The sequence below is a fragment of the Sylvia atricapilla genome, chromosome 4 (genome assembly GCF_009819655.1).
Source record: "Sylvia atricapilla isolate bSylAtr1 chromosome 4, bSylAtr1.pri, whole genome shotgun sequence".
NCBI lineage: Eukaryota > Metazoa > Chordata > Aves > Passeriformes > Sylviidae > Sylvia > Sylvia atricapilla.
In genome coordinates, this window is record NC_089143.1 from 30,909,182 (window position 1) to 30,934,630 (window position 25,449).

General features: G+C 49.4%; 1 protein-coding gene across 2 annotated transcripts in view; it reads left to right on the forward strand.

Moving 5' to 3' along the window:
* Window positions 1–24,502, forward strand: part of PTPRA (protein tyrosine phosphatase receptor type A) — a 115,403-nt gene extending 90,901 nt beyond the window's left edge. For both annotated transcript variants that reach the window (XM_066317452.1, XM_066317454.1), the window contains 21 exons: window positions 1,328–1,406; window positions 1,787–2,152; window positions 4,113–4,130; window positions 7,945–8,029; window positions 9,266–9,339; window positions 11,136–11,272; window positions 13,048–13,138; window positions 13,661–13,737; window positions 14,639–14,675; window positions 15,796–15,893; window positions 16,041–16,160; window positions 17,092–17,258; window positions 17,965–18,100; window positions 18,886–19,035; window positions 19,150–19,243; window positions 20,241–20,317; window positions 21,626–21,760; window positions 22,000–22,125; window positions 23,151–23,302; window positions 23,548–23,683; window positions 24,386–24,502. In XM_066317452.1, coding sequence (XP_066173549.1) covers window positions 1,328–1,406; window positions 1,787–2,152; window positions 4,113–4,130; window positions 7,945–8,029; window positions 9,266–9,339; window positions 11,136–11,272; window positions 13,048–13,138; window positions 13,661–13,737; window positions 14,639–14,675; window positions 15,796–15,893; window positions 16,041–16,160; window positions 17,092–17,258; window positions 17,965–18,100; window positions 18,886–19,035; window positions 19,150–19,243; window positions 20,241–20,317; window positions 21,626–21,760; window positions 22,000–22,125; window positions 23,151–23,302; window positions 23,548–23,683; window positions 24,386–24,460 — 2,430 coding nt within the window. In that variant the 3' untranslated portion in view covers window positions 24,461–24,502. The remainder of the gene's footprint in view (window positions 1–1,327; window positions 1,407–1,786; window positions 2,153–4,112; window positions 4,131–7,944; window positions 8,030–9,265; window positions 9,340–11,135; window positions 11,273–13,047; window positions 13,139–13,660; window positions 13,738–14,638; window positions 14,676–15,795; window positions 15,894–16,040; window positions 16,161–17,091; window positions 17,259–17,964; window positions 18,101–18,885; window positions 19,036–19,149; window positions 19,244–20,240; window positions 20,318–21,625; window positions 21,761–21,999; window positions 22,126–23,150; window positions 23,303–23,547; window positions 23,684–24,385) is intronic.
* Window positions 24,503–25,449: the final 947 nt, after the last annotated feature.

Here is a 25,449-nt window from a genome sequence, read left to right on the forward strand (position 1 = left end):
TGGTCACTGAGTAAGGTCGATTTTTGCCAGGTTTTCTTATGAAGGGGGAGGAAAAACATGTAAGTAGGTGGTGCTGGTGGGAGGATACTCTCGGGTGGGGTGGGAGGATCTTGTATTGCTGATACCATTTCCAGTGCGTGGATGACTTCAGTGTTGTCCTTCTGCCCGGAGTTTGGGATGGGTCTAGATGAAGCAGATTTAAATAAATAGAAGAAGCACAAACAACACAAGATCTATTAGAAGGGGAGGGAATAAAACCCGTTCTTGGCAGCGCCTCAGGTTGACTTGGCAGCGAGATCTCGCAGCTCTGTCCTGGGAGATCCTGGAAATGCAACTGGACACAGGACAAAAGCCTGAAGGACAGGAGTCGTGCAGCAGCTGCCATCCCATGGCACAGAGCAGAGCTGTGTCCAAGCCCTCTTGGGGCTCAGAGCAGAGGAGAGGTGTTAGTCCATCCTTGGAAGGCCCCATGGCCACGTGCTGGTCTGAACTTGGCAGCTCTGAGCTCTGCCCTGTCCAGCACGATGACGTCTCACATCCCTGGGCCTCTGGATCCGTAGGTGTTTGGGAGGAGATAATGATACCCATTTCTCAGGAGCTTTCTGAGGTCTCCAGAGGAAAGAAATCACCATAAAAATCTTATATTAAAACAGGCTGGGGGAAATGATTTTACTGATGTCATCGTCCTGTAATTTTGCTGGACATTTCCTAGGAAGCACGTACAGTATGGGCATGCAGCCTGAGCTTGCTGATCTTCTTGGATTACTTGTGAGTGTTTGTTCTGCCCACATGCACAGGGAATCCAACGGGGTTTGAATGGAGCTGAGTGTTCTGCCCCTGCCCAGTAACATTTCAGGTGTGAGTGAGCCAGGGGGAGCTGACCTCTCCTTCATTCCTGTCTCCACTTTTGGAGCATTTGGGATTAAGGCTCTTTACCATGGTCTTCACCTAAATTTCCTTTGAGTTTGCTCAGAGTACAGTCATTTGCAGACAACTATATGAACAATTTATTTATCTCCTTTAAGATCAGATACTTGAGTTTAGTGCTGAGCTTGTTCTTCTCATGCTCTCCCACAGTTCACCCATTCTCTGCTTCATCCATGGACACTTTTGCTGCTCCAGCAGAGTGGGATTTCTCTGTGTTCTGTCTCCTTGGGGTTGTATGAACTCACCCATAATTCCTTCCCATCCAGGTGCCTGCAGGCACTGCAGCCACACTTCTGCTCCTCTCTCTGAGTTTTACAAGATGCACAGCAATCCACCTTGGATTATTTTGGGATTATATTGCATGAGGGTTTAAATAAGTGTTCTGTGCTTTCCTCCCCAGGTCAACATGGATTTGTGGTTCTTTCTCCTTTTGCTTGGAAGTGGCCTGATAAGTGTAGGTGCTAACAACATTACAACAGGTAAACTGTGCTCCTCATCTCTCTTTTATGTGCTCAGTGTCTCATTCCTTCTGCTCTCCATGTAACTGTAACATAAAATGTTGGAAATAGGGTGATGAGCTTCAGGTGCTCATAAACGGGGCCCACAGGTTTAGTTCTGAGGGATATTGATCCTCACCTCCAGGGGCTCGTACCTCCCCATAAATAGCACCTCAGGTTATACTTTTATGACATTTGCATCACCTGCTGTGCAGAGCATTTCATGTCCTGTGCTCAGGATTTGTTGAGATTGCTCAGGGTTTATCCTTATAGTTACACTCAGGTGAATCTTCAGCATCTAAACCCCTCAGCATCACAAGAAAGAATCTCACAGAAGTTCCTCTGTGCTTTTACCTTCTCAGAGCCACCCACAACAGCGTCCACCTCCCCCAGGAGCCCCACCAAAGCTCCTACAGCAGGTCCTGAGGATGGGACCACACCCAACCCAAACAGACTCAACATGAGCACTCCAGGGACTGTTTCTACAACAGCACCAAAACCTCCTCCAACCACAGCTGCCAGGATCTCCCCCAATGCCACTGCTGGCAGCCTCAACATCTCCTCCACCCTGGGGACAACCGTGCCTGTGCCTCCAGTCCCATCCCTGCTCCCCAGTGTGACGCCGCCGGCTCCGCACACCGCTGTCCCCAGCACGGAGGCGGAGGCGACGGAGAGGAATTTCAGCTTGGTGGTGACAACACAGGAGACCTCTTCTGCTTCCCACAATGGTAGGCACCTCCTCCACCTCGTCTTCTCCAAGCCATAGTGCCTCTGGGTTTGTTTCTTGGCTCTTCTTTGCTGAGCAGAATGGAGCAAAAAGCTACTTAGGGGCCAATTCTGTGGTGATACAAAACAAGAGAACTCCCTGAATGGCCCACATCAGAAGAGATTTATCTGACCAAAGGTTTGGGCCAAGATCATCTAGTGAAAGATATCCACAGCTGCACTAGATAATCTTTGCTTCCAAGCCAGTCTGTGATATTATCAATTTTCCCCATTACTTGGGCAACTTCAATATTTGAAAGGTCCAGATGAGCGAGAATTGTCTCTGTTGTCATCCTGATCACATTCCCCTCTAGGCATATCAGGAAAGTGACCCCATAAAACATAGTTTGGTTGCTCAGTCCAGGTTAAGAACAAAAAATCAGGCAAAAAGAGGCTGAGGTAACCAGAAGTCTTTGCTGAGCTGTGGCTCTTCAGCCATGGTTTGCTCATTGTAGTGTTTGAGACCCAGTTTGGGTACTGTGTGTCTCCAGCTTGCAACAGGAAGATGGCAGTGCCTGCTAGACCTTGGGATTTAGTGGAAAAACAAGACTGGTAACTTGGTTGTGGATTAGAAAACCCTGAAACAAGATAAGGGTGGAGTTAATGCAAGAAGGTGTGAAGTGTGTATTCCTTAAGAACCAATTTCCAAGGGATGTTGGGTGTCTTTGTACCTCAGTGAGATGTGTGTGCCCTCTTCCTCTGGGAATCTTTGGAAGCCACAGCCCGTGAAGCTGCAGTGAAGTTGTCTTTGCCACCAGCATAGGAAGGGGTGTGGCTGAAGGAAGTTCACAACCCAGCTTTTGTAGTGATCTGCCACCCCTGAGCTCATCCAGCTTCCTTCCCAATACAAATACCTTTTTGCAGAGTGGAGGAGTCTGACATAGCCTTAGATACACACATGGGACAAGTTTGGCATAAATGTAGCCTACATACAGGAGAGATGGAGGCAAAAGCCTTAAAGGCTGCTAATATCTGGATTTTGTAATATGATGGCTGCTCCTGGTGGGGGCTGAATTTATCATTTTTGTGTCTCCACTGCCTTTTTTGTGATTTAGGTTACTGGTTTTGGTGAACTCTCCTGGGGTATGCCATGAGACATTGGTCATTGCGCCATCAGATGTGGCTTCTCCCTTGATGTCAGCCCAGAGAACAAATGATCAAACCTAATTCTTTCTTTATCTCAAGTGATTTGTCAAGGAGCAAAATCAGTTTTAGGGCTGCCCTTGGCCATTAGATTTAACAGGAAATGTTGGTGTTAGTCATGGAAGAATTAAGTGATGCTTGAGAAGGGGACTGGGGCAGGAGGTCATAGGTTATATGGGCAGTTCCTCCTTGTCCAAACCCACCAGGATTGTCCTCAGCCCTGTGCTGCAGCTCTTCACACACAGCTCATGGCCACGGGGTGCCTGTGCCAGCAGCACTGCCCCAGGAGAGCCAGCCTCTGCTCTCCCTGGCACAGGTTTGTTCCAGTGTCCTCTGGATGAGACATCCAACCCAGCAGGTAGAAACTTTTCTTGGATGCTCCTCGCCCCCATCCCTGAGCCCAGCTGCTCTTAATAGAACTTCTGGCTCAGCCACTCTCTTAAAATTATGCCCCAGTGTTATCTTGTGATATTTAAGTGCTAATGAATTGTACCAGTGACTTGCTGGTTATGGGCTTAAACAGTAAGTTGTGTTTATTGATGTTAAAGCTTGGCTTCAGCTCCTTGTTCTTCTGATAAAACCTCAGGATTTGTTCCATTTTCCTTACTCAGAAATTCATTTTAACATCCTGGGTTTATAGCTAGTGTTTTAAAGGAAAGATTTACAGGCAGATGATGAGAGTTACTAAATTTGTTCCTGTCTTGGTCTTTGATCCTTCCTGACTTACTAAAGTGTCTTGTTCCTTTGTTGCTAAGAGACTTTTGTTTTCTTTTTCTGCAGGTAACTCTGACAGAAGAGGTAAGAATGTTATATTTCATTGCTCTTTACTGAGTAAAAACATTTCCAGAAGTGTTCTGCTATTAGAGAGCTCTCCTTAGGACTTCCAAATGTGCTTTTATGAAGCATCTCAAGCTCTTTAGAAGAGGTGATGAGATGCTGATATCTTAATTTCTGTTGAGCTTTTCTTTTTAGAATGAAACAATCCCATTCCAATTTGTACATGTCCTATTAGATACAAATTGTTCCTGCGCTGAGAATGTCAGCACGTCCCCAGAGCTGGATGACCAAAGTCTAAGAAGCCATTCAGGCAATTTGCTTTTGGGTTGTTTTTTTCTTTGCTGCTGAATTGTCTTTATTTACTGTGACTTACACGATTTGATCCAAACCCATCCTGCAGATGATGGGAATAATTATTGTTCTCCTTCATCGTGTTGGCAAGCAGTAACATAAATCCATTTCTTGTAAGAGAACAGCACTTTAGGGACATTTTTCCATCTCTCAGCTCTGAGAACTGGCATCTCTACCAGAATATTTGCAATTACTCATGGCTTTAGCACTCCAGGAGCGGGCAGAGCCGGACTGGCTCCCACCTGGAGGAATCGTCTGCCTCTGCGTGTTCTCATCCTGCCTCTGATGGGTGTTGCAGCTCTGCAAACTCTGCCTTGTGCTGCTTGCTGTGCCTCGCTCACCCAGCCCACTGATGGTCCAGGGAACAGACAGATGCTCTGCAGCACTGGCTGGCAGCACACATTTAGCAGAGGGAATAAAAGGGATGCAGGACTGAGGGAACTCGTTTGAAATTGTGGCTAAGCCTCTGCAGAAATGCTCAGTGTAATTCCCTCAGATCTGGCCTGGCTTAGGCCTGATTTTTTTTCTCTCTCTGCCGTTGTTCATCCCTGCTCCCGAGGGCAGAGAAAAAAAAAATGAGAGTACATCTGACTTCCTAAAAAGATTTATATTAATATTGCTAATATTAATGTAAATATAGTTAGGAAATCAGATGAAATAAGGGACTTTTTGCAGGAGCATCGAGTGATGGGACAAGGGGAAATGGCTTCAAACTGGGAGTAGGTTTAGATTAGATATTGGGGATAAAATCTTGACTGGGAGAGTGGTGAGGCCCTGGCACAGAATGCCCAGAGATTTGTGGCAGCCCCATCACTGGAAGTGTTCAAAGCCAGCTTGGATGGGGCTTGGAGAACCTGGGATGGTGGAAAGTGTTCCTGCCTGTGGCAGGGAGTGGAATGGCATGATCTTTCAGGTCCCTTCCAACCCAAACCATTCTGTGACTGGTTTTGTGGGCAGATGTTGCCAGCTGTGAGTAGGGATGGACTCCTCAGCCCTGTCCCTCTGCCACAGCTGCACCCAGGTCTGGGGGATGTGCAGGGAACAGCCTATAGAGCACCTCTGCCTGCAGCTGGGACATGATCCCAAGCACCAGAGGAGAGTTTGGTGTCTCCTCAGAGAGGCCAGGACAAGATTTAACCCTCCTGATGCCTTCCCAGCTCTGGACTGCAGTAGGGGCTCCAACGGGAGCAGAAGGTTGAGTCCTTGTCCTTTTTCCACATGGATTGCCAGCATGAAACCCTCAGGCTGGAGTGGAGCAGGAAAGGAGCTGTGAGGGTGTTGGCACAGCTCAGCAGGGCTGGCAGGGCACGGAGGGAGCAGCTGGGGACCCTCCAGCTCGTTTCCTGCCTGGGCTTTGCTGGGTGGGAAAGCTCCAACTCCTCATCCCACTAGATGTGTGGAAAGAAGGGCTGTAAAAAAAACCCCAAAACCTCCAAGTTCCCTGCATCCTGCTGCCAGAGCCAGCCCTGCCCACAAATCACACCTCGCTCACAGATCACCAGCCACCGCTGCCCCGCAGCTCCAGCCCGGCTCAGCACTGGTTAGGCTGAGCTTAACTCCAGCCAATGCAGGAAAAAATGGTCCAACAGAGACTTAACAGCACAGGTTTTGGCAAAGCAGCTCTCCTTCCTCTGCTGCAGCCAGGGTGGAGGTGGTGGCTGTGCTCAGAAGTCTCAGTGAGAGGCCAGGGCTGGCTGTGGTTGGGCCAAGACCAACCTGGTCTTGCTTTTGGGAAGCGTGGGGATGGGGAATGCCAAGGCTCATCACCTACTGAGGTGTGCAGGAGGCAGAATTCCCAACAAATTCCTTTTGGGCTGTGGGAGCTGCTGCTGCATTAGGGCAGTAGATGAGAAGGACAAAGACATGCAAAAACCAGGATAATTCAATTTTCCTATTTGCCACACTGGGTCATTGCCTTGAAATCATGACACATATGTTTTAATAGAAATAACATTCCCAGACCTCACACCACAGAGGGACAAACACAGAAATATGATCAAAGTGCCCTTGAGTAGCTGAGAAATGGACAAAATAAACCCCACCTAAGGAAATCTCCTGGCTGAAATTGCTGAGACACATGGAGTGGGAATCTGCAGAGAAATGGATGCACAGAAGGTGGGAAAAGGGGTTGTGCCCTGCAGCCTCTTGGGGCTGTGTAGACATGGTGTGGTGGTCCCCTCAGATGGAGGGAGCTGATGAAAAATGGAAATAACCCCAGCTGGCATGGCTGGCATCCACATTTATCTAAAAAACTGCCCTTCAGGGCCATTCTCCTCCCTGGCTGGAGCTGTTTAGCTTCCAGCCCATCTGGGTGGATTTGCCAGCACCGACCACTGATTCACTGACCTTCAGCACAAGATAGAAATGGCTCATTTAAAAGAAAAAAAAATCTGTTGTGGTTGTGGAGGATGGGAATGTTTCAAATTAATCTAAGTGTTTTGCAGGAGGGTTGTGAAGTACCTGCCCTTGAGGAGCTTCTGCAAGAGAGCTAAACTGGGTCACACTTGGTAGCCTGGTGGTGTCTGACCTCTCCTGCTCTCTAAACTCTGTATTTCCAGGGAGGAAAGAGTAGGGCGTGGGACTAGATGGTCTTTGGAGGTCACTTCCAACCCAAATTATTCTGTAATTACAGAATCACAGAATGGTTGGGTTGGAAGGGACCTCAAAGATCATCCAGTCCCACCCCCTGCCATGGCAGGGATACCTTCCACTGTCCCAAGGCTGTTCCAGGCCCCATCCAACCTGGCCTTGGACACTTCCAGGGATCCAGGGGCAGCAACAGCTTCTCTGGGCACCCTGCTCCACACCAAATCTCACCCTGGAGGTGTTCAGCTCCCAGGTGCAGCAGGAAGCTTTGTCCTTTTTTCCTGTTTGAAAAAGAACTGGAAGCAAAATCGTGGCAGTGTTATAAATGTATCTGTGGCATCTTAGAGAGGCCACAGTTTCCACCCATTTTAATACAAAGTTCTTTATCATATTACACCAAATTCATGGGCCTGTTAGGAACTTCTCTGGACCCTTAAGTCTCAGGCAGAAAATTTTGTAGATCACCTGACAGGTGATCAGCTGACAGGAAATTTCTACTGGTGGCTGCTGGGCCACCATGTGCACATTCAATTGTGGTGAACCCCCAAAGCAGCCCATCCCCAACTTTCTCCATCACTGTTTTCATCTGCAAGGTCACAATTTCACAGTGACCAGCTCCTAGAGAGAAGATTGAGGTGCTCTGAGTGGTGGTTTCAGGTTTTCATCTGACCTGGGAGTGTCTGAGGCACATGGTGCTCACTCATCCTTTTCTGTCTTCACTCTCAGACTGAAAAAAACGCAACATCACTTAATATTATTTATTATTTATTATGGTTTTATTACTAATATCATCATCAGAATAGTTCTTCAAGCAGAACTTGTAGAACTCTGCCCTGTTAAATGATGACTCTGGATGTTTTCCAATGTCCATAACCACACCTTTCTCTTCCTCTTGCAGATGAGACTCCCATTATAGCTGTGATGGTGGCCCTGTCCTCCCTCCTAGTCATAGTATTTATTATTATTGTTCTGTACATGTTGAGGTAAGAGCTGCTTTAATGCTGGATTCTCTTGTTTGACAGAAACAATTCCTGAATGAACAGGAATGAGCCTTTTATGCTGTCTCCCAAGCTAAAGGCTGACACAGCTGGTGCTTTGAAAAGAAACCTGTAAGGACAATGAATGAAAATGATGTTTGGGGTTATCTGGTGAATGATGCTTATTCTTTTCTCTGCAAAGCAGCTCCTCGTTTGGGGAATTCCCATTCTGCCTCTCAAAATGTCACATTTAGCAGGGTAGATTGAACTGAAGCCCTGTCAGTGTGGGGAAAAGCAGGTGAGGTATCATTGTGAGGCTGAAATGATAGATTGAGTAATCTAAGGAGGCTGAACACAGCCACCAAGTCCTTTCAGTGTGTCATTCCTTGATTCCCATCTTGATATCCAAACTCTGTTTTGGGTATCAAACCTTACGTGGTCTCTGTGCACCTTTCCCTGTGAGCGGCATGAGCTTGTGATGCTGTAGGTGATGCTGCAATTGAAATTACAGCATAATAAAGCCTTCTTAGGTCCATTTTTTAGAATCCAAGCATCTGCCCTGCTCAAAATGAAGCATTCCCAGCTCCTGAAAGTATAACTAAGAATGTCTTTGTTCACCTGCAGTAAACATTTTAATTTACTCACCAGTTTGGTGATTAAGTAAGTTTTAAAGAAAGAAAGAAAAGAAACATTTTCTTAGCAGTGGAAAACTTCCCTGTCTCCTGGCTCCAGGCCTGCCCTCACAGCAGTGAACCTGAGGAGAGCTTTGCCTCAGGAGTTCAGCAGCAGCAGAGTCTGAGTCCTTCCCACCTGGCTTCCAGCCCTGAAAAAAAGGGTTTGTGTTCACTGCCCAGTGATTCAGCAAAATTCCAAATTTCAGGCAAAGGGAGCATGAGCAGCTGCTCCAAGTTAAAAGCACACGGAGCAGGGATTTGCTGCAGGACAGATCGACCTGGGCTTTGTGTGCTCTGCTGGACCTGCCCAGGGAGCAGGCACTCCTTGGGGTGTCCTCTGTAAAGAGCACCCTTAAAGCTTCTCCTGGTTCCCACCTGGCTCTGGGCTTCTGCAGCTGTTCCAGATGTGCTCAGTGAAAAGCTCTGCTCACAGGCAGGTCCTGCAGCCTCCTGGACCCACCAGCTAATTCATGAAGCCATGAGAAAGTGTGGCATCTCTCATCTGGGAGGGGGCCTGGGATTCCTGGTGGATATTTGCTGCCTTTAACACCCCAATTCTCTTTGGCAGGTTCAAGAAATACAAGCAGGCAGGGAGCCACTCCAACTCCTTCCGGCTCTCCAATGGCCGGACGGATGACACAGGTGAGTCCACCTGGTGCCATACAGGCTCTCTCCCACCTCCTATTTTTGTAGGCAGATATTTTTTTTAATTTCTACTTTTTTGTTATTGTTGTTTCCTGATCTCCTTTGTTCCATGTTTTGCATGGTTTTGGCAGACTTTCATAGAATGAAGGTTTATTTCCCAGCTTTCGTTCCACGGACTAAATGTTTGCCCTCAAGTGGTTGATATTAAAATCACTTCCAAAATCACTATTCACATTCCTCCTGAGTTTTCACAGTGTTCCTTTGACTCAAATGAGAACTCTTTTTAACGAACACATCTTTGGGGGAGTAATTAAACATTCTTCTGCTCTTTCAGATTAGGATAGTCTCTGATTAAAACTCAGATCTTCACGCTGACTGTGGACACCAAACTAACATATCCAGGAGAAAAGAGGAAATACACTTATTTTAATTATTAAAACATTTTTGTACCTCCTAAACATGCACAGATGCAATTTTAAAGCCTTGTGTAATGTGTAAATTCTTCTGCCCCCGAGTTGTGAGCCAGAGCTGACACTGAGGGTCTCAACTTGGGCATCTCCATCCATGTGTAGGCACTGACTGAGATCTGAGGAGACGTCCTAAACTCAGTTCAGATGCTTTTTCAGCACTCCTTTCACATAATGCAAACACCTTCTGAGAAGCACTAACTAGAATTCAGCACCTTTTTTTATGTTGGCTGCTAAGATTTTTTCTTGCCCGTCTTACATCACTGTAAACGGAGGTGTGAACTTTATAAACACTCAGCTGTGTTGGTGTAACCCTCACATGGCCTTTCTGGGCTTTGCTCAGCAACACAAGCAGTAGCTGCCTTTGCTGTGCCCTCCTGGGAATTGTGTCAAAGTGGTGGTGCCAGACTTTTCATGTGAGACAGGGAGAAGTTAGAATTCAAAGCTAAGTGGTCTCCAACCCCAGTATTGACTTGGTCCTTAGTGCCCTGTCCAGCCTCTGTGAGACTGTAGATCCCAGAGTGTTAATCAGAATAGGATCACTGATTTTTTGGGGTTGGAAAAGCCCTTTAAGATCATCCAATCCAACCATTCTCCCAGCACTGCCAAGGCCACCACTGACCCATGTCCCCAAGTGCCACATCGACACAGCTTTTAAATTCCTCCAGGGATGGGGACTCCAGCACTGCTCTGGGCAGCTGTGCCAGGACTGGACAACCCTTTCCATGAAGAAATTTTTCCAAATATCCAATCTAAACTTCCCCTGGCCCAGCCTGAGGCCGTTCCCTCTCCTCCTGTCCCTGTTCCCTGGGAGCAGAGCCCAAATTCCCTGGCTGTCCCCTCCTGTCAGGGAGTTGTGCAGAACCACAAGGTCCCCCCTGAGCCTCCTTTTCTCCAGGCTGAGCCCCTTTCCCAACTCCCTGAGCTGTTCCTGGTGCTCCAGACCCTTCCCCATCTCTGTTCCCTTCCCTGGACACTCTCCAGCTCTTTAAGATCTTTTTGTGAGAGGCCCAGAAGTGTCCCCAGCGCTGGAGGTGCCCTGGCAGTGCCAGCACAGGGGACAGGCACTGCCCTGGCCCTGCTGCCACCCCAGTGCTGCCACAAGCCAGGTGTCACTGTGCTCAGAGCAGCCTGGTCTGGTGGAATCTGTTGGAACAAGATGATCCTTTAACATCTCCTCCGCCCCAAACCATTCTGTTGGCAAACACGAGGGTGACCCCTAAAACGGGCAGATTGCGGGGTCCCTGCGCTCAGCTGGGCGTGGGTGGGCAGTGCTGGGCACAGGGGACAGCTGGTGGCCCCTGTGACCCCCGGGTGTCATTGCAGAGCCCCAGAGCATGCCCCTGCTCGCCCGCTCCCCCAGCACCAACCGCAAGTACCCCCCGCTGCCCGTGGACAAGCTGGAGGAGGAGATCAATCGCCGCATGGCCGACGACAACAAGCTCTTCCGGGAGGAGTTCAACGTGAGTGCCTCTGCTGCTGCCCTCAGATCCCACAGGCTGGGGTTTACAGTCCGCTTCTTGGGGGTTTCTCAAAGGGCTGAGCACTGGTAGGGGTGATTCTGTCCCTGAATCTACAGTGAGGGTGGATAAGCTGCTCACCCTCATGTTTGCTACCAAAAACAGAGCGTTTCTAGCAACCAGCTCTTCACAGTTACATTTTCCTGGGTTCAGGAATGATCTTGGATGTCTTGGGGTCTTCCAGAGCTCCTCTGCTCGTTGGCTGCCTTCCAAGCTCTGCCTCCCACCTCCCAGTCCTCATGGCTTGAAATCCACAAACAGCCAAAAAAGCTTTGACAGAGAAACAGGAATGACCCCCATCTTATTTCAGTGAGCTGTTAACCCTGAAACACGATGATGACAATGTATGAGACAAAGGCTGGCCTTCAGCTGTGAGGAGTTCAGGTATTGTGCTTGTCCCACAAGCCCAGAATCTTTCTTCAGGAATGGCTACAACCTCTTCTTGACATTGCTGAGCTTTGCAGCTTTGGACAATAAATCTGTTTTGCCTTGTCAATAGAAAAATAGAATAGAATTGAATAGAGCAGAATAGATTCATTAAGGTTGGAAAAGCCATCTAAGATTATTGAATCCATTAACCCAGCACTGCCAAGACCACCACTAAACCATGTCCCCAAGTGCCACATCTACACTCTTTTTTTTTTTTTTTTAACACTTTCAAGGATGGTGACTCCACTACTGCCTTGGGCAGCCCGTGCTGGGGCTTGACAACTCTTTCTGTGAAAATATTTTCTTAAATATCCAACCTAAACCTCCCCTGGCCTAGCCTGAGGCCGTTCCCTCTCGGGAAGCCGAACCTGACCCTCCCCACCCCCGGCTGTCCCTTCCTGGCAGGGAGTTGTGCAGAGCCACAAGGTCCCCCCTGAGCCTCCTTTTCTCAAGGATGAACCCCCTGAGCTCCCTCAGCTGCTCCTTATCAGATTTGTGCTCCCAGCCCAGGTCCAAGCCATGATATGGCACCATGAGAAGAAGGAGAAGATAAAAAAGAGCCACTCAACTTTGTCCAGCTGCTACAAAATTTGATCCCTTTCCTGGCCGTGCTGCAATGAAACCAAATAGGTGCAATGAATGCCCAGGGAAGGGGATTTTTAGGGTTATAAATACCTGATTGCCCTGGACACTTCCTGCCATCCTGTCAGCTGGAGGAAGGGATGGTGGATACCTCCAGAACATTCTTTGCCGCTCAAAGAGGATGTGGAAAAATGGTGCTGAGGAAGCACCTCCTGTGCTCAAATGGGAAATGCAGGGACAGTGTCCTCTGTCACCCCAGTCCCCTCACAGCAAACGTCCCCTGGTGCTGCTCCTGCCATCAGTGAGTGGGATGAGGCAGTGGAGGCTTAAGCAGGTCACAATTAGCAGCACTGATAATGAGGGAATCTCACAGGAGCCTCCGTGGAGAGGAATCAGGAATGAGCTTGTTGGTGCTGCCGGGTGGGTTCAAAGCTGGAGGCTTTGCTGCCACCTCGTGTCCATGGATCAGGAGATTCCAGACATCTTTCCGAAGGGATTGGGAAGGGCTCTCTCTGGTCCAGCCCAGCTATTTAAATGGTCGCTTTGAGCTCAGTGAGGAGGAGAGTTGCTGGTGGGGTGGAGGTGAGGGGTGTGGGTGGTGGGGACATGTCAGGAGGTGCAGGATGCTCAAATGTGGCATTTGCCAGCACATTGTTCCTGGTGTTCCACAAACATCGTGGAAAACCCTTTTATTTCTGCCATTTCAGGCTCTCCCAGCATGTCCCATACAGGCCACGTGTGAAGCTGCTTCCAAGGAGGAGAACAAGGAGAAGAACAGATATGTGAACATTTTGCCCTGTAAGTGCCATATGTGATTGGATGGGGGAGGGAAACACTCAGGGGCTCCTGCCAGGACTCCCCATTCCTGCTTTTGGGATGGGCAAGGGCATGACTGAGGGCATTTCAGCTCCCAGCTGGGTGGCTGTGTCTGCTTTAGCTTTAGATACCTGTGAGGAGAAGCTCCATGGAGGCCTCAGCAGCCAGGAGGCCATGGAGAGTGAAATGAATGGGAAATGCCAGAAGGGACAACTCTTCACTGGTGGTATTGAGCAGTGGGCTGGCCTGGGGTGTCCTCAGATTGGCATTGGGCAGTGGGCTGGACTGGGATGTCCTCAAATATGCACTCTGCAGAAGAAAAACTACTTTGGACAAGATCTAGGACCTCTGTGGGTTGAAGCAGGAGGACTTTGGGGGTATAAAGGTGTTTTTGCAGAGGAGCCAGGAGCGTGGGCTCCACTCCAACACCTGGATTCTCACTACTCCAGGTACCAGCAGAGTGGAGGGGGTTGTCTTTAATGCAGAGTTTTGATTTCTCTCCAGATGATCATTCCAGGGTTCACCTGACTCCTGTGGAAGGGGTCCCTGACTCCGACTACATCAACGCCTCCTTCATTAATGTGAGTTCTGTGATGTGGAGGGGAAATCCCTTTGCCAGGAGCAAAGGGCTGGTTTGGAAAGGGCTGGGGAACCACTCCTGCTGGAGCTGGGCATTTCTGATCAATAAATGAACAAATCAAACAAATCAACAGCTGATGAATCATAGAATCTTTGAGGCTGGAAAAGCCCTCTAAGACCCACAAGTCCAAGCATTCCCCCAGCACTGCCAGACCACCAGTAAACCATGTCCCCAAGTGCCACATCCACATGGTTTTAAATCCTTGAAGAGTGTGGACAGTTTATCATCAGTGCTTCCCAGCCTGCAGGGCTGGATGTGGGAAGAGGGTGAAGAAGAAATCAAGGAATCCAGCTAAGATTGCCCTGCTCTGCCGCTGGGAGGAGATGGGTCCTTTGTGGTTGTCACCATGTGGCTCCAGTCAGCTGGAAGGGTCATGTGAGAGATGCAGGCCCATGAAGAAAAGCAAGACTCAAAAGAGCTTTTTCCTTTCCTTCCCAGTAAATAAAATACACAAAATCAATCCCTGTGAGTTCTACAGCTCCTCTTCCAAGGATCAATGATGATTTTCACATGAAGTTCTGGATGCAGGGTCTACCCCCCGTGGAAAGGCTGTCTGGTACCACTTCATTGGTTCCTTGTGCCAATAAGTGGGGTCATTCCTGCATTATGTGAGCATGGGGTGTGTTCCTGTGGGAAAACAGCCTTTTGCACAAGGATTTTCAGTTATTTCAGCCCATCTTTGGAGCTGATTCTCCCCTCAGAGGCTGCAGCCTCTTCTCTGCACAAGGGGAGAATGAGCAGCAGAGCACATGCCAGCTCCATTTGTTCCTGAAATAGATGCATTTCATGACTCTTGTGTTAGAAAATATTAATTTCTTTTCTATTTTCTTCTTTTCTTGCAGGGGTACCAAGAGAAAAACAAGTTCATTGCTGCACAAGGTAAATTCTTGACTATTCCTGTTGGGAATTGCTCTGTTGGGGGCAGCTGGGCTGGGTCCCTCTGCACAGTGGAGCTGTGCCCCTCTACCCCCAGCACAGCATCTTGCAGAGCTCCTCTGGTCAAAAAGAAGCCTGGTTGCTCCACAGATTGTTCCCAAAATGATTTTGTCAGTCAAAGAGCCTTGGTGGACACAAGGAAGTCCTACCTGTGTAATACCCATTGCTGGACAGTGTTGTGACCTCTGGAAATACTGCCAGGGAACTGCTTAATTAAATTCCCCAAATCACAGAATCATGGGGTGGTTTGGGCTGCAAAGGACCTCGAAGCCCATCTCATTCCACCCCACTGCCATGGACAGGGACACCTCCCACTGTCCCAGGCTGCTCCAAGCTCCCTTGAACACTCCCAGGGATGGGATAGAGAGAAGCATCCTTGTGATCTTCAGAAGTCTAAACACATCCCTGAAACCAAAATTCCCACTCACAGGGTGGGGGATCATGTCAGCAGCAGGATGTTATCTGCCCATGGGAGCGTTTCGTATTTCCTCTCTTCATTTGCCAGTGGGTCTGGGCATTCCTGGCCAGTTTCCCTGGCTCTGGCTGGAGAAGGAGGCTGGATCAGGTCCGTCAGCATTTCCAGGCTCAGGTTAAGCTTTGGCTCTGCTGTTCTCTTGGCTCACCCTGAGCCTCAGGCTTGGCAAGGGAGTGTAGGCTGAGTTAGCTCTGTGTCTGGCAGGCAGCAGGGAACTATTCCTGTGCCTCACTGAAATGGGATCCCATGGCTAAAACCCAAAATCCCAGGGCAGGACTTCTGTGGACTCTGGGACAGCCACAGTTTCCCTAGGTGACCTTGGGCAAGTCCACGCTCTGTTTGTCAAGTTTCTCCTTCTTGAGCTAAATCTGGAAATCTTGACCATAAAACAAATCCAAAAATTCCAGCTATTGTGTGATAGGATTATTCCTTGGATCAGGCATGCCCAGACACCACAGCACCTCCTGTGACCTATTGGCAAAAAATGTGTTGGATCATCCGTGACATGTGACCTCACACACTGGGCTTTGGCCCCAGATTGTGAGAGGTTGATCCCAAAGAGGACTTCTTGTTTTACCTTCCCCTCAGGACCAAAGGAAGAAACAGTGAATGATTTCTGGAGGATGATTTGGGAGCAAAACACAGCCACAATTGTCATGGTGACCAACCTGAAGGAGAGGAAAGAGGTTGGTGCCAGAAGGTTTCACAGGCTGGGATTTGACCCAAACTGGGCCAAATCCAGCACATCTTGTGTTTATGGGAGTGTCCTGGAGCCATTCCCAGCCTTGTGAGGGTGTCCAGAGCTTACCTGCACCTGTTTTCTCCCCCTACAGTGTAAATGTGCTCAGTACTGGCCAGATCAAGGCTGCTGGACCTACGGGAACATCCGAGTGTCCGTGGAGGACGTGACCGTACTGGTGGATTACACCGTGCGCAAGTTCTGCATCCAGCAGGTGCCAGGGATTATCTCTGCCATCCCTTCCTGTCCCATCCCATCCCTTCCCATCCCTCCCCTCTCCACACTGGGCACCCCAAAGGTGCTGCCTCAACTCCTCCAAGGCTCTGTGAGAGCAGAGTTGTGATGAAACAATCCCCAGCACCCATTTTTAACCAGAGTTGTTAAGAATTGATTTCCTCCCAAGAGGCTGTTCCAGTGGTACCAGCATGGCTGTGCTGAGAGCAGGGAAGCTGAGGGATGCCAGAGCTGAAATTCCACCCTGCAGTACTCCAGCACTTGCTGTTACCAGTGTTGGTTCCTGCTCTCACCCACAGACACTTAATGCTTGAAAATAATCAGATTTATCCCCTCAGCTGAGACAAAATCCAGCGCCGTATGTGTTGGGTTTGATTGCTTTCCCATCTGTCACCACATTTCTTTGTCCTCCAAGGAGACTCTGGGTGTTTTAGTCACTCTTGTTTGTTTTCCTGCCACTCTCAGAGGCAGGCATGGAAGAGTTGGTGCTTGCAAACCTGTCTGGACCCTGAGGGTGATTGTACTGAGCCTCATCCTTCACTCCAATGGCCTGGACATGTGTGTTTTCCTCCCCTGCCTTTAATCTGAGGATGATCTGGGCAGAGGAGTGAGAAAGGATGGAGCAATAGCTTCTGTTTGAGCTTGTTGAGGATGAAATGTGGCAGCTGCTGCCAGGCTGAATCCAGGCAGAGACAGGCTGGCATCTCACACCCCTTGGATGTGGGATGTGGTGCTGGGTGGTTAAAATGTCATGTTTCTAGAGACTGGTTTGTCTGAGTCCATGCCCTTTCAGCTGTGGATGCTGCCATCCAGCTCCATCTCAGGTCTGCAGCTCCCTCTCTCTTTTATTTTGGGGGAAGAAGGGAAACCTGAGTATTTCTCATGAACCTGAGTCCACCTTTCCCCTCCAGGTGGGAGATGTCACAAACAAGAAGCCACAGCGCCTGGTGACCCAGTTCCACTTCACCAGCTGGCCTGACTTTGGGGTGCCCTTCACCCCCATCGGGATGCTGAAATTCCTGAAGAAGGTGAAGACCTGCAATCCACAATATGCAGGAGCTATAGTGGTGCACTGCAGGTGAGTCCTGCTCACAGCTAACCTCTGCCCATCCTGGGTCACCTGCAAAGTGTCTCCTGTTTAAAAGGAATATTTCTTTTTTCAATCAGGACTTTTCCATTATTGTTATTTAACTTTCCTTTGCTAAACAGGGATGTTCCTCATGGGGACATGCAAAAATTGAAGGAAGTCCTTGGAATCAGTGATGTTTGGGTGGTACAACTCATCTGGAGAGGTCATTTGCGTAGGCTGGATGCTGAGTGAGCCAAGCTGAACACTGGTGGTGTCTTGCTTGGTCCTCCACTGCCCTGGCATGAGAAGATGACATCTCTCTGGCGTGGTTTCAGGCACAGCAGCAACCCTGGGGGAGCCACAGGGGCTTCCACATTGCAATAAGGAGAAGCCTCATGGTTAAAAGCAGAGATGGTCACATTTGTACCATCCCAAATTAATTTTTCTTGCCTTCTTGGGAAGCAGCTGATTCCAAGAGCTTTGTCTTTCCTTAATTTCTACTGGTCTCACTGAAGACAATCTAGTGCAACCACCCTGCCATGGGCAGGGACACCTCCCACTATCCCAGGCTGCTCCAAGCCATGTCCAACCTGACCTTGGATACTTCCAGGGATCCAGGAGCAGCCACAGCTTCTCTGGGCACCCTGTGCCAGGGTCTCACCACCCTGGCAGGGAAGAATTCCTTCTCAGTATCCTCAATTTCCTTGTCTTTCAGCGCCGGGGTGGGACGCACGGGCACTTTCATTGTCATCGATGCCATGCTGGACATGATGCACACAGAGAGGAAGGTGGATGTTTACGGCTTCGTGAGCCGGATCCGGGCTCAGCGCTGCCAGATGGTACAGACAGATGTGAGTGTGGTGCTGCCCTGCCCTCTGGGCCTGGATTTCCTTCACCCAGTCAAAGCCTGTGTGAGGGTTGAGTGTCATCCCTCATTTTGGGTGATGTGGCATCAAGGGAGCCCTTCACGGGGTCCTGCTCTTTTTAATCCCCTTTGCAGAATGATTAAATCATTTAGGAAAAGATCCTTAAGATCGAGTTCAACCATTCCCCCAGCGCTGCCAAGGCCACCACTGACCCATGTCCCCAAGTGCCACGTCTACACAACTTTAAATCCCTCCAAGGGACCCCACCACTGCCCTGGGCAGCTGTTCTGGGGCTGAATAACCCTTCCATGAAGAAATTTATCCAGTATCCCACCTGACCCTCCCCTGGCACAGCTCCCTCTTTTTCCTGTCCCTTGTTCCCTACTGGCTGCCCCCTCCTGTCAGGGAATCTTGTAGACCCAGAAGGTGCCCCCTGAGCCTCCTTTTCTCTAGGCTTGGAGAACACTTTGTGTCACATCTGCTTTGTTTGGTGTGGTAAATAAATTCCCAGTCCCCATTTAGTGGCAGGAAGGTAGTCACTCACTTTTCTGGGGCCTCAAAGGGTGGGCAGGGGGGTGGTGGGTTTGCACCTAGCGTGTGCTCACTGGGCATGGAACATGGCAGAAAAAAAAGGAGCAGGGTTAAAAAAAGCAAAGTAACTTGTATGGATTGAGGGGAGCTGTAGTTATGAGCAGTGAGACCAATTTAAAAACAAAGATTTCAAGAGGCACTCAGACTTCCTTTTACGGTTTCTCCCTGCAACCCTCCAGATGCAGTATGTGTTCATATACCAAGCTCTTCTGGAGCACTATCTCTACGGTGACACAGAGCTGGAGGTGACCTCCTTAGAGATCCACCTCCAGAAGATCTACAACAAAGTGCCAGGGACCAGCAGCAATGGGCTGGAAGAGGAGTTCAAGGTGAGCATTGCCATTGTCCTGCTAGATCTGCTGGGATGCTGCAGGGATTTCCATGTGCTGGCCTGGCACTGGGTGGCTCTGAAACTCCCCTCTGCTTTGCTCCTTGCCCTGCAGAAGCTCACTTCAATCAAAATCCAGAATGACAAGATGAGAACGGGCAATTTGCCAGCCAACATGAAGAAGAACAGGGTGCTTCAGATAATTCCATGTAAGGCTTGTTGTTTGGCTGCATGTCTGGTGGGTGTAGGGACAGGAATCGGGCTGGAGAAATGGGACAAACACGGACTTTGTGATGTCTAACAAGGAAAAAGGCAAAGTCCTGCCCCTGGGGAGGGACAAGCCCAGGCACCAGTCTGTTCTGGGGTCACCCAGCTGGGTGGAAAAGCAGCTTGGCAGGAAAGGACCTGAGGATCCTGACAGGTTCCACCCTGAACCTGAGCCAGCAAAGTGCCCTTGTGACAAAAAGGACAGTGGTGGCCTGGGCTGGGTGAGACAAAACACTTCCAAGTAGGTCCAGGGAGGAGATCCTGCCTCTCTGCTCAGCACTGGTAAGGCCACACCTGGAGCACTGGGTCCAGTCCTGTCTCCCCAGGAGAAGTGGGACATGGCCAGACTGCAGAGAGCCCAGTGAGGGGACTGGAGCATCTCTGCTCTGAGGAAAGGCTGGGACAGCTGGGACTGCTCAGCCTGGAGAAGGCTTCAGGGATCTCATTCCTGTCCATCAACACCTGCAGGGAGGGTACAGAGAGGACAGAGCCAGGCTCTTGCCCGTGTTGGCCAGGGACAGGACAAGGGGCCGTGGGCACACACTGACCTCTGAACACCAGGGAACACGTTTTGGCTGTGAGGGGGACCAGGTGCTGATACAGGCTGCCCAAGGAGGTTATCTCCATGCCTGAAGATATCAAATTTTGCCTGGGCACAGATGGGCAACCAGCCCTGTATGACCCTCTCTGCTGGTTTCTGCTGCCAAGACTTTCTGCCTCAAGGGAAAGGAAGTCCCAGTGCTGAGCGGGTCCTTTTCCTGTAGAGCTCAGCATCCCCTTCTGCCCCAAATCACACATGGCAGAGGGTGGAGCTGACTGTCCTTGTCCCAGCCAGGTGCACTCAGCTCCCCTTCCCTTATCTGTCTCCCACTTAGGGCTTGGTGACTCCCCAGCTAAAGACCATCATCCCGAATCTCAGATGATTTTGTTCTATTCCAGATGAATTTAACCGAGTAATCATTCCAGTGAAGAGAGGGGAAGAGAACACAGACTATGTAAACGCTTCCTTCATTGATGTGAGTCTTCTCCAGTCTTCTTTCCATCTTGTCCCAATGGAAACCACCTTGTGCTGCTTCCTCTGGGAAGAATTTGTCCCTAACACTCCTTTTATGGGTTTTGGACAGCTCCCTCCACGTGACTTTGCTTTGTGTCACCAGATGGTGCTGGCTTCTTCCTCCAAGAAACCCCTGGGTTTATCCAGCTCCTTGTGGGAGAGGAGAGCTGGAGCCTGAGCAGACCCTCCAAATCCTGGGGTCACTTCTGCCCCTCTGGGCTTTGCTGATGGCTGTGGAGAACAGTTCCACATATCCATGGAAATAACACAGCACCAGCCATTTGGTCAGAAAACATCCGCCAGATTAGATTAGGCAGCAATACACGATCCCAAAACCTTGGAGAGGAGCCAGGTCAATCCCATTACACCTGTCTGGGTGGCAGCAGGAGGTGAGGCAGGAAGGTTAAGTGCTGTCCTCATTCCCAGGAGGAGATAAGTGATTGCACATCCTTCTCTCCTGAGCAATCCTGTTGCCTCTGGGGAGACATCTCGGATGAGTATTGATCTCCATGCGGTGATGCCAGTGCTGGCCAAGTGACAGACCCTGCTCTTCTCCCACCCTATTTCTGCTTTCATTTCCTAATGACACAGGGCATTTTTTTTTCCCCAAAAAAAAGGCAATCACTGAGTTTGCCCACTAAAACCAGTTTATTCCCAGTTCTAACATACCTAATTAATTGCTCCCTGAAATCTCCTTTGCTGAGTCCCTGCTGTGGCTGCGGGAGCAGCCAGGAGCAGCTGCCTTGTTGTGCATCCAGATCAGAAAGCTTCCATGGCACATAAGCAATTTGAGCTGAAGATTCAATTTCCTGCCTCTGCTGAACTTTGCTTAAATGACAAACTCCAAATGACGAAGCATCTGCAGTCACAGTCTGCAGAGAGGACACAGGGGAATCAGAGGGGTTTGGAAACAGAAACTCTTTGTGGCCGTGGAAGGGCCAGAGTCATCCAGCCTTTTCTGGTTTTCATAGATCATAGAATAGTCTGGGTTGGAAGGGACTTTAAAGATCATCTAATTCTGTTTAGTTTTGCTTGCTTCTTCCAAAAATGCCCCCCCAAAAAATTGTACCTGGAGTACCTGGAGCTAAGGCAAAGCTCTGCTCCAGCACTCAGAGCTTGCATTATTGCTTAGGTGTGCTGAAAACCCAAATGGATAAAGCCAGGTGTGTGTAGAGGATATGATCCTCCCAAAATTGAACTGAGTTCGGTAGGCCAGCCATGTCCAAGAGATTCCTCCTGCTGGTCCCCTGACCCTGTTCCCAAATTCCAGGGTTATCGCCAGAAGGATTCCTACATTGCCAGCCAAGGGCCGCTGCAGCACACGATAGAGGACTTCTGGAGGATGATCTGGGAGTGGAAATCCTGCTCCATAGTGATGCTAACGGAGCTGGAGGAGAGAGGCCAGGTAAGCTTCCAGGATCAGCTGCACTAAACACCAGGGAAATAAATAAATGAATGGCAGGAGTTTGGAAAGAGATGACCCTTAAGGTCTTTTCCAACTCAAAGCAGTCTGTGATTCTGGAAGTTTGTGATGCCTGTGAGATCCCACCTGGTGTTGGGCAGCTGCCAGAAGATTGTTCTAGCCAAACCCATGGGGAAAAACACGGGGTCCTTACCCTGTGCCCTCCTGTGATGCTTCCTCAGGAGAAGTGTGCCCAGTACTGGCCGTCTGACGGCTCTGTGTCCTACGGAGACATCACGGTGGAGCTGAAGAAAGAGGAGGAGTGTGAGAGCTACACAGTGAGGGACCTGCTGGTGACCAACACCAGGGTAAGAGCCTGGCTGCTCCCTCTGGGCATCTCTGTGTGCTCCTGCATTTCACTACCATGAGCATGTGCTGGTGTTCCTTCAGCTCCAAGAGCTCCCCATTGTCCCAAAGGAATTTTATCCCGGTATCCCTGCCTCCGATCCCTGAGAGTCCCTGTCCCGCTGCTCGTTCCTTGACCATTCCCTCCATTCTGCTGCTCTCACTGCCAAACCTCCCTCCTGTTCCCCATTTCCCACACTTCCCTTACACTGTGCCCTGGGAATGCCACTCCTCCACAAGCAGTTTTCCTACATAGGTTGTTTTCCTGGCCAATAAATGTATTTGTCCTGGTTTAGGACAATGTGGGAGAAAACCTCCAAATGGGGTTCTCCTAGAAAGCAAACCCTAACAGCTCCTCCCCCAACTGGTCCAGGAAAGAACCTTCTTGGAGAAAACTGGAAAAAACTCTAACAAACAAAGTGCCCACAAGCATAAAAAACGAACAGCATGAAACAACAAAACCTCTTGTTCTGAAAAGACATGGCAAAATTGAGAAAGTCCTTGCTGTGGGTTGTAGCTCGGCTCTCCCAGTCTCTTATCAGTCCCTCTGGTGCTGGAAAATGCCAAGGCTCTGGCCCTGGTGGGCCACAGGTGTGAGCTCCCAGTGCTCTTCTGGGTTTTCAGTCCAAAGCAGGTTTAAACAGTCACAAGAAAAAGGGGAAAAAATAGTCCAGGGAACTTCCCTGCCTCACCCAGCTAAAACTAACTAGAAGCAAAGGAGATCTCTGTCCTCCTGTCTATCTGTGCTGCAGACAACACAGTCCAGGAGCAATGTTCCTCAACCATCCCCTCTGTTCTGCTGCCCTCACCACCAGGCCTCCCTCCTGCTCTCTGTTCCCCACACTTCCCTTACTCTATGCCCTGGGAATGCCACTCCTCCACAAGCAGCTTTCCTACACAAATTGTTACCCCAAAGCCCTGAGCCTGTGGGTTCCTTGGTGCAGATCTCTCAGCAGCTGCCTGACCTCCAGCTGTGCCCTCCCAACAGGAAAACAAGAGCCGACAGATCCGGCAGTTTCACTTCCACGGCTGGCCAGAAGTTGGGATCCCCGGGGACGGGAAGGGGATGATCAACATCATTGCGGCGGTGCAGAAGCAGCAGCAGCAGTCTGGCAACCACCCCATCACTGTGCACTGCAGGTAAAGCCTGGCTGGAGCAGCTGGGCCACCCCTCCGAGGGGATCTGCTCCAGCAGGAGCTTGGGAGATGGTCAGAATCCCAAAGCTGGTGTGGGTAAACTGGAGCAGGACTGGCTCCTCCAGTTCTCTGGTGCTTCCCCTGTGGATTGTCCCCTGGGCAAAGCCAGCAGGGGCAGGACAGGGGTTTTCCCTCAGCAGGGGCAGGACAGGGGTTTTTTCCCTCACCTCCTGGTTTCTCTTTCCCAGTGCTGGAGCAGGAAGAACAGGCACCTTCTGTGCGCTGAGCACTGTCCTGGAGAGGGTGAAGGCAGAGGCGATCCTCGATGTCTTTCAGACAGTCAAGAGTTTAAGACTACAGAGGCCACACATGGTGCAGACACTGGTAGGTGCCTCCTGCCCTGCCAGAACATCAGCAAGGATGGGCTAGGGGCTCAGTGCTGAGCAAAAATCTCTTGGATTCAAGGTTTTTGAAAGAATGGAGTGAGGGTAGATGTGACATCATCATCCCTGGAAGTGTTCAAGGCAGGCTGGACAGGGCTTGGAGCAACCTGGGATAGTGGAAGGTGTCACTGCCCGTGGCAGGGGGTTGGAGCAAGGTCATCTTTAAGGTTCCTTCTGATCCAAACCATTCTAGGATCCATGATTCTAAGGAGGTGGGCCAGGAGGTGTCTCCCCTTCCTCTTGTTAAGGCACAAAGTGCCTTTTAAGCACTGACAGAAGTTGTAGGAACCTCCTTGGAGACATCCGCAGCCACAGTCCATACATTAATGGGCTGAACCACCTGGAATAGTGTCCTGGAGTGGCTGTGGAACCCTGCACATTGGTAGGGTTGGAGCAGGTGGTGGGGCTGGGTGAGGTCTTGCAAGAGGGGTTGGCTCAGGGTTTTAAAAGAAGAGTCTTTGGAGATCCAAGCAGAACCTCAGAGGGGGATGGGGAAAGCAGTTTCTTTTGCCATGAGTATCCCAGCAAGGGTTGGGGGGGTCACAAGGACGTGGGACCTGCTCTGGACACCTGAGCAAGCATCAGGCGCTGTCGCAGGTGTGGATTTTCCTGATCTAACACTGTTGTCTCCCAAATCCCACAGGAACAGTACGAATTCTGCTACAAAGTGGTGCAGGAATACATCGACGCCTTCTCAGACTACGCCAACTTCAAGTGAAGAAAAACAGGAACAAAAATCCACACCCACCTCCCCCCAAAAGAAATGACAGAAGAGTTGCCTTCTTTAATATTTTGTAATATTCTGTTTGTTAATATACCCCCCCAAACAAAAAAAAAAAAAAACCTATGTGTATATATCTTAACTGTTTTAGAGGTTGGTACCATAAGCTTCATATTAGCTGGAGATTTTATATGTAGCAAAGTGTTAGTGCAGATACTGTTGGCTCCTTTTTTTCCAATGTTTTATTGGGGAATTAAATAGCGTGATGTTTGGATTAATATTGTCATACCATCTCTCTTCTGGAGAGTTGATACAGGCTGTTATTTTGTTTGTAAATCTTTTTTTTTTTTTTTTTTTTTTCTTGAGGGAGTAAAGTCTTTTTAAAAAAAAAAAAAAAAGAAAAAGCAAAGAAAGATATTCTGGATCTCATCTGAAAACAAAACCCAAATCCCCCACTTCCAACCCCACCAGCACAAGCTTTTCCAAACTTGCAGGGAAATGGTTTCACATTTTTCTGCTGGTCAGCTCTTAAAAAAGAAAAATAAGGAGAGAAAAGAAAAAGCTCATTCTGTGTGTGTGTTTATATATAAATACCCTCATTTTTGTACCAAAACCTAAAAATGTTCCTCCCTCACAGTCAGGCCACCATGTGCTGCTGGTTTGGAAAGTGTAATTGCCACAGACCAGGGCCCAAATGTTGGGATTTCAACCCCCAAAAACCAAACCCCAGAAAAACAAAAGGATCTTTGCTCCCTGCTGGAAAGGTCTGTGTGTTTGGAGCTGGATTTTAGAGCAGGGATTGGGGTTGGCCCTGTGGCCCGGAGCTGAGGGTGATCATAGTGGCCCTGCTGTTGCTCTTTGGACTAGGTAAGCTCCATCCTCAGCTGCTGGAGGAGATGTCAGATTATTTTTCCTGAGAGATCACAGAATGAGGGAATGGTTTGGGGTGAAAGGGATCTCACAGAACATCAAATCCCCTTCCATGG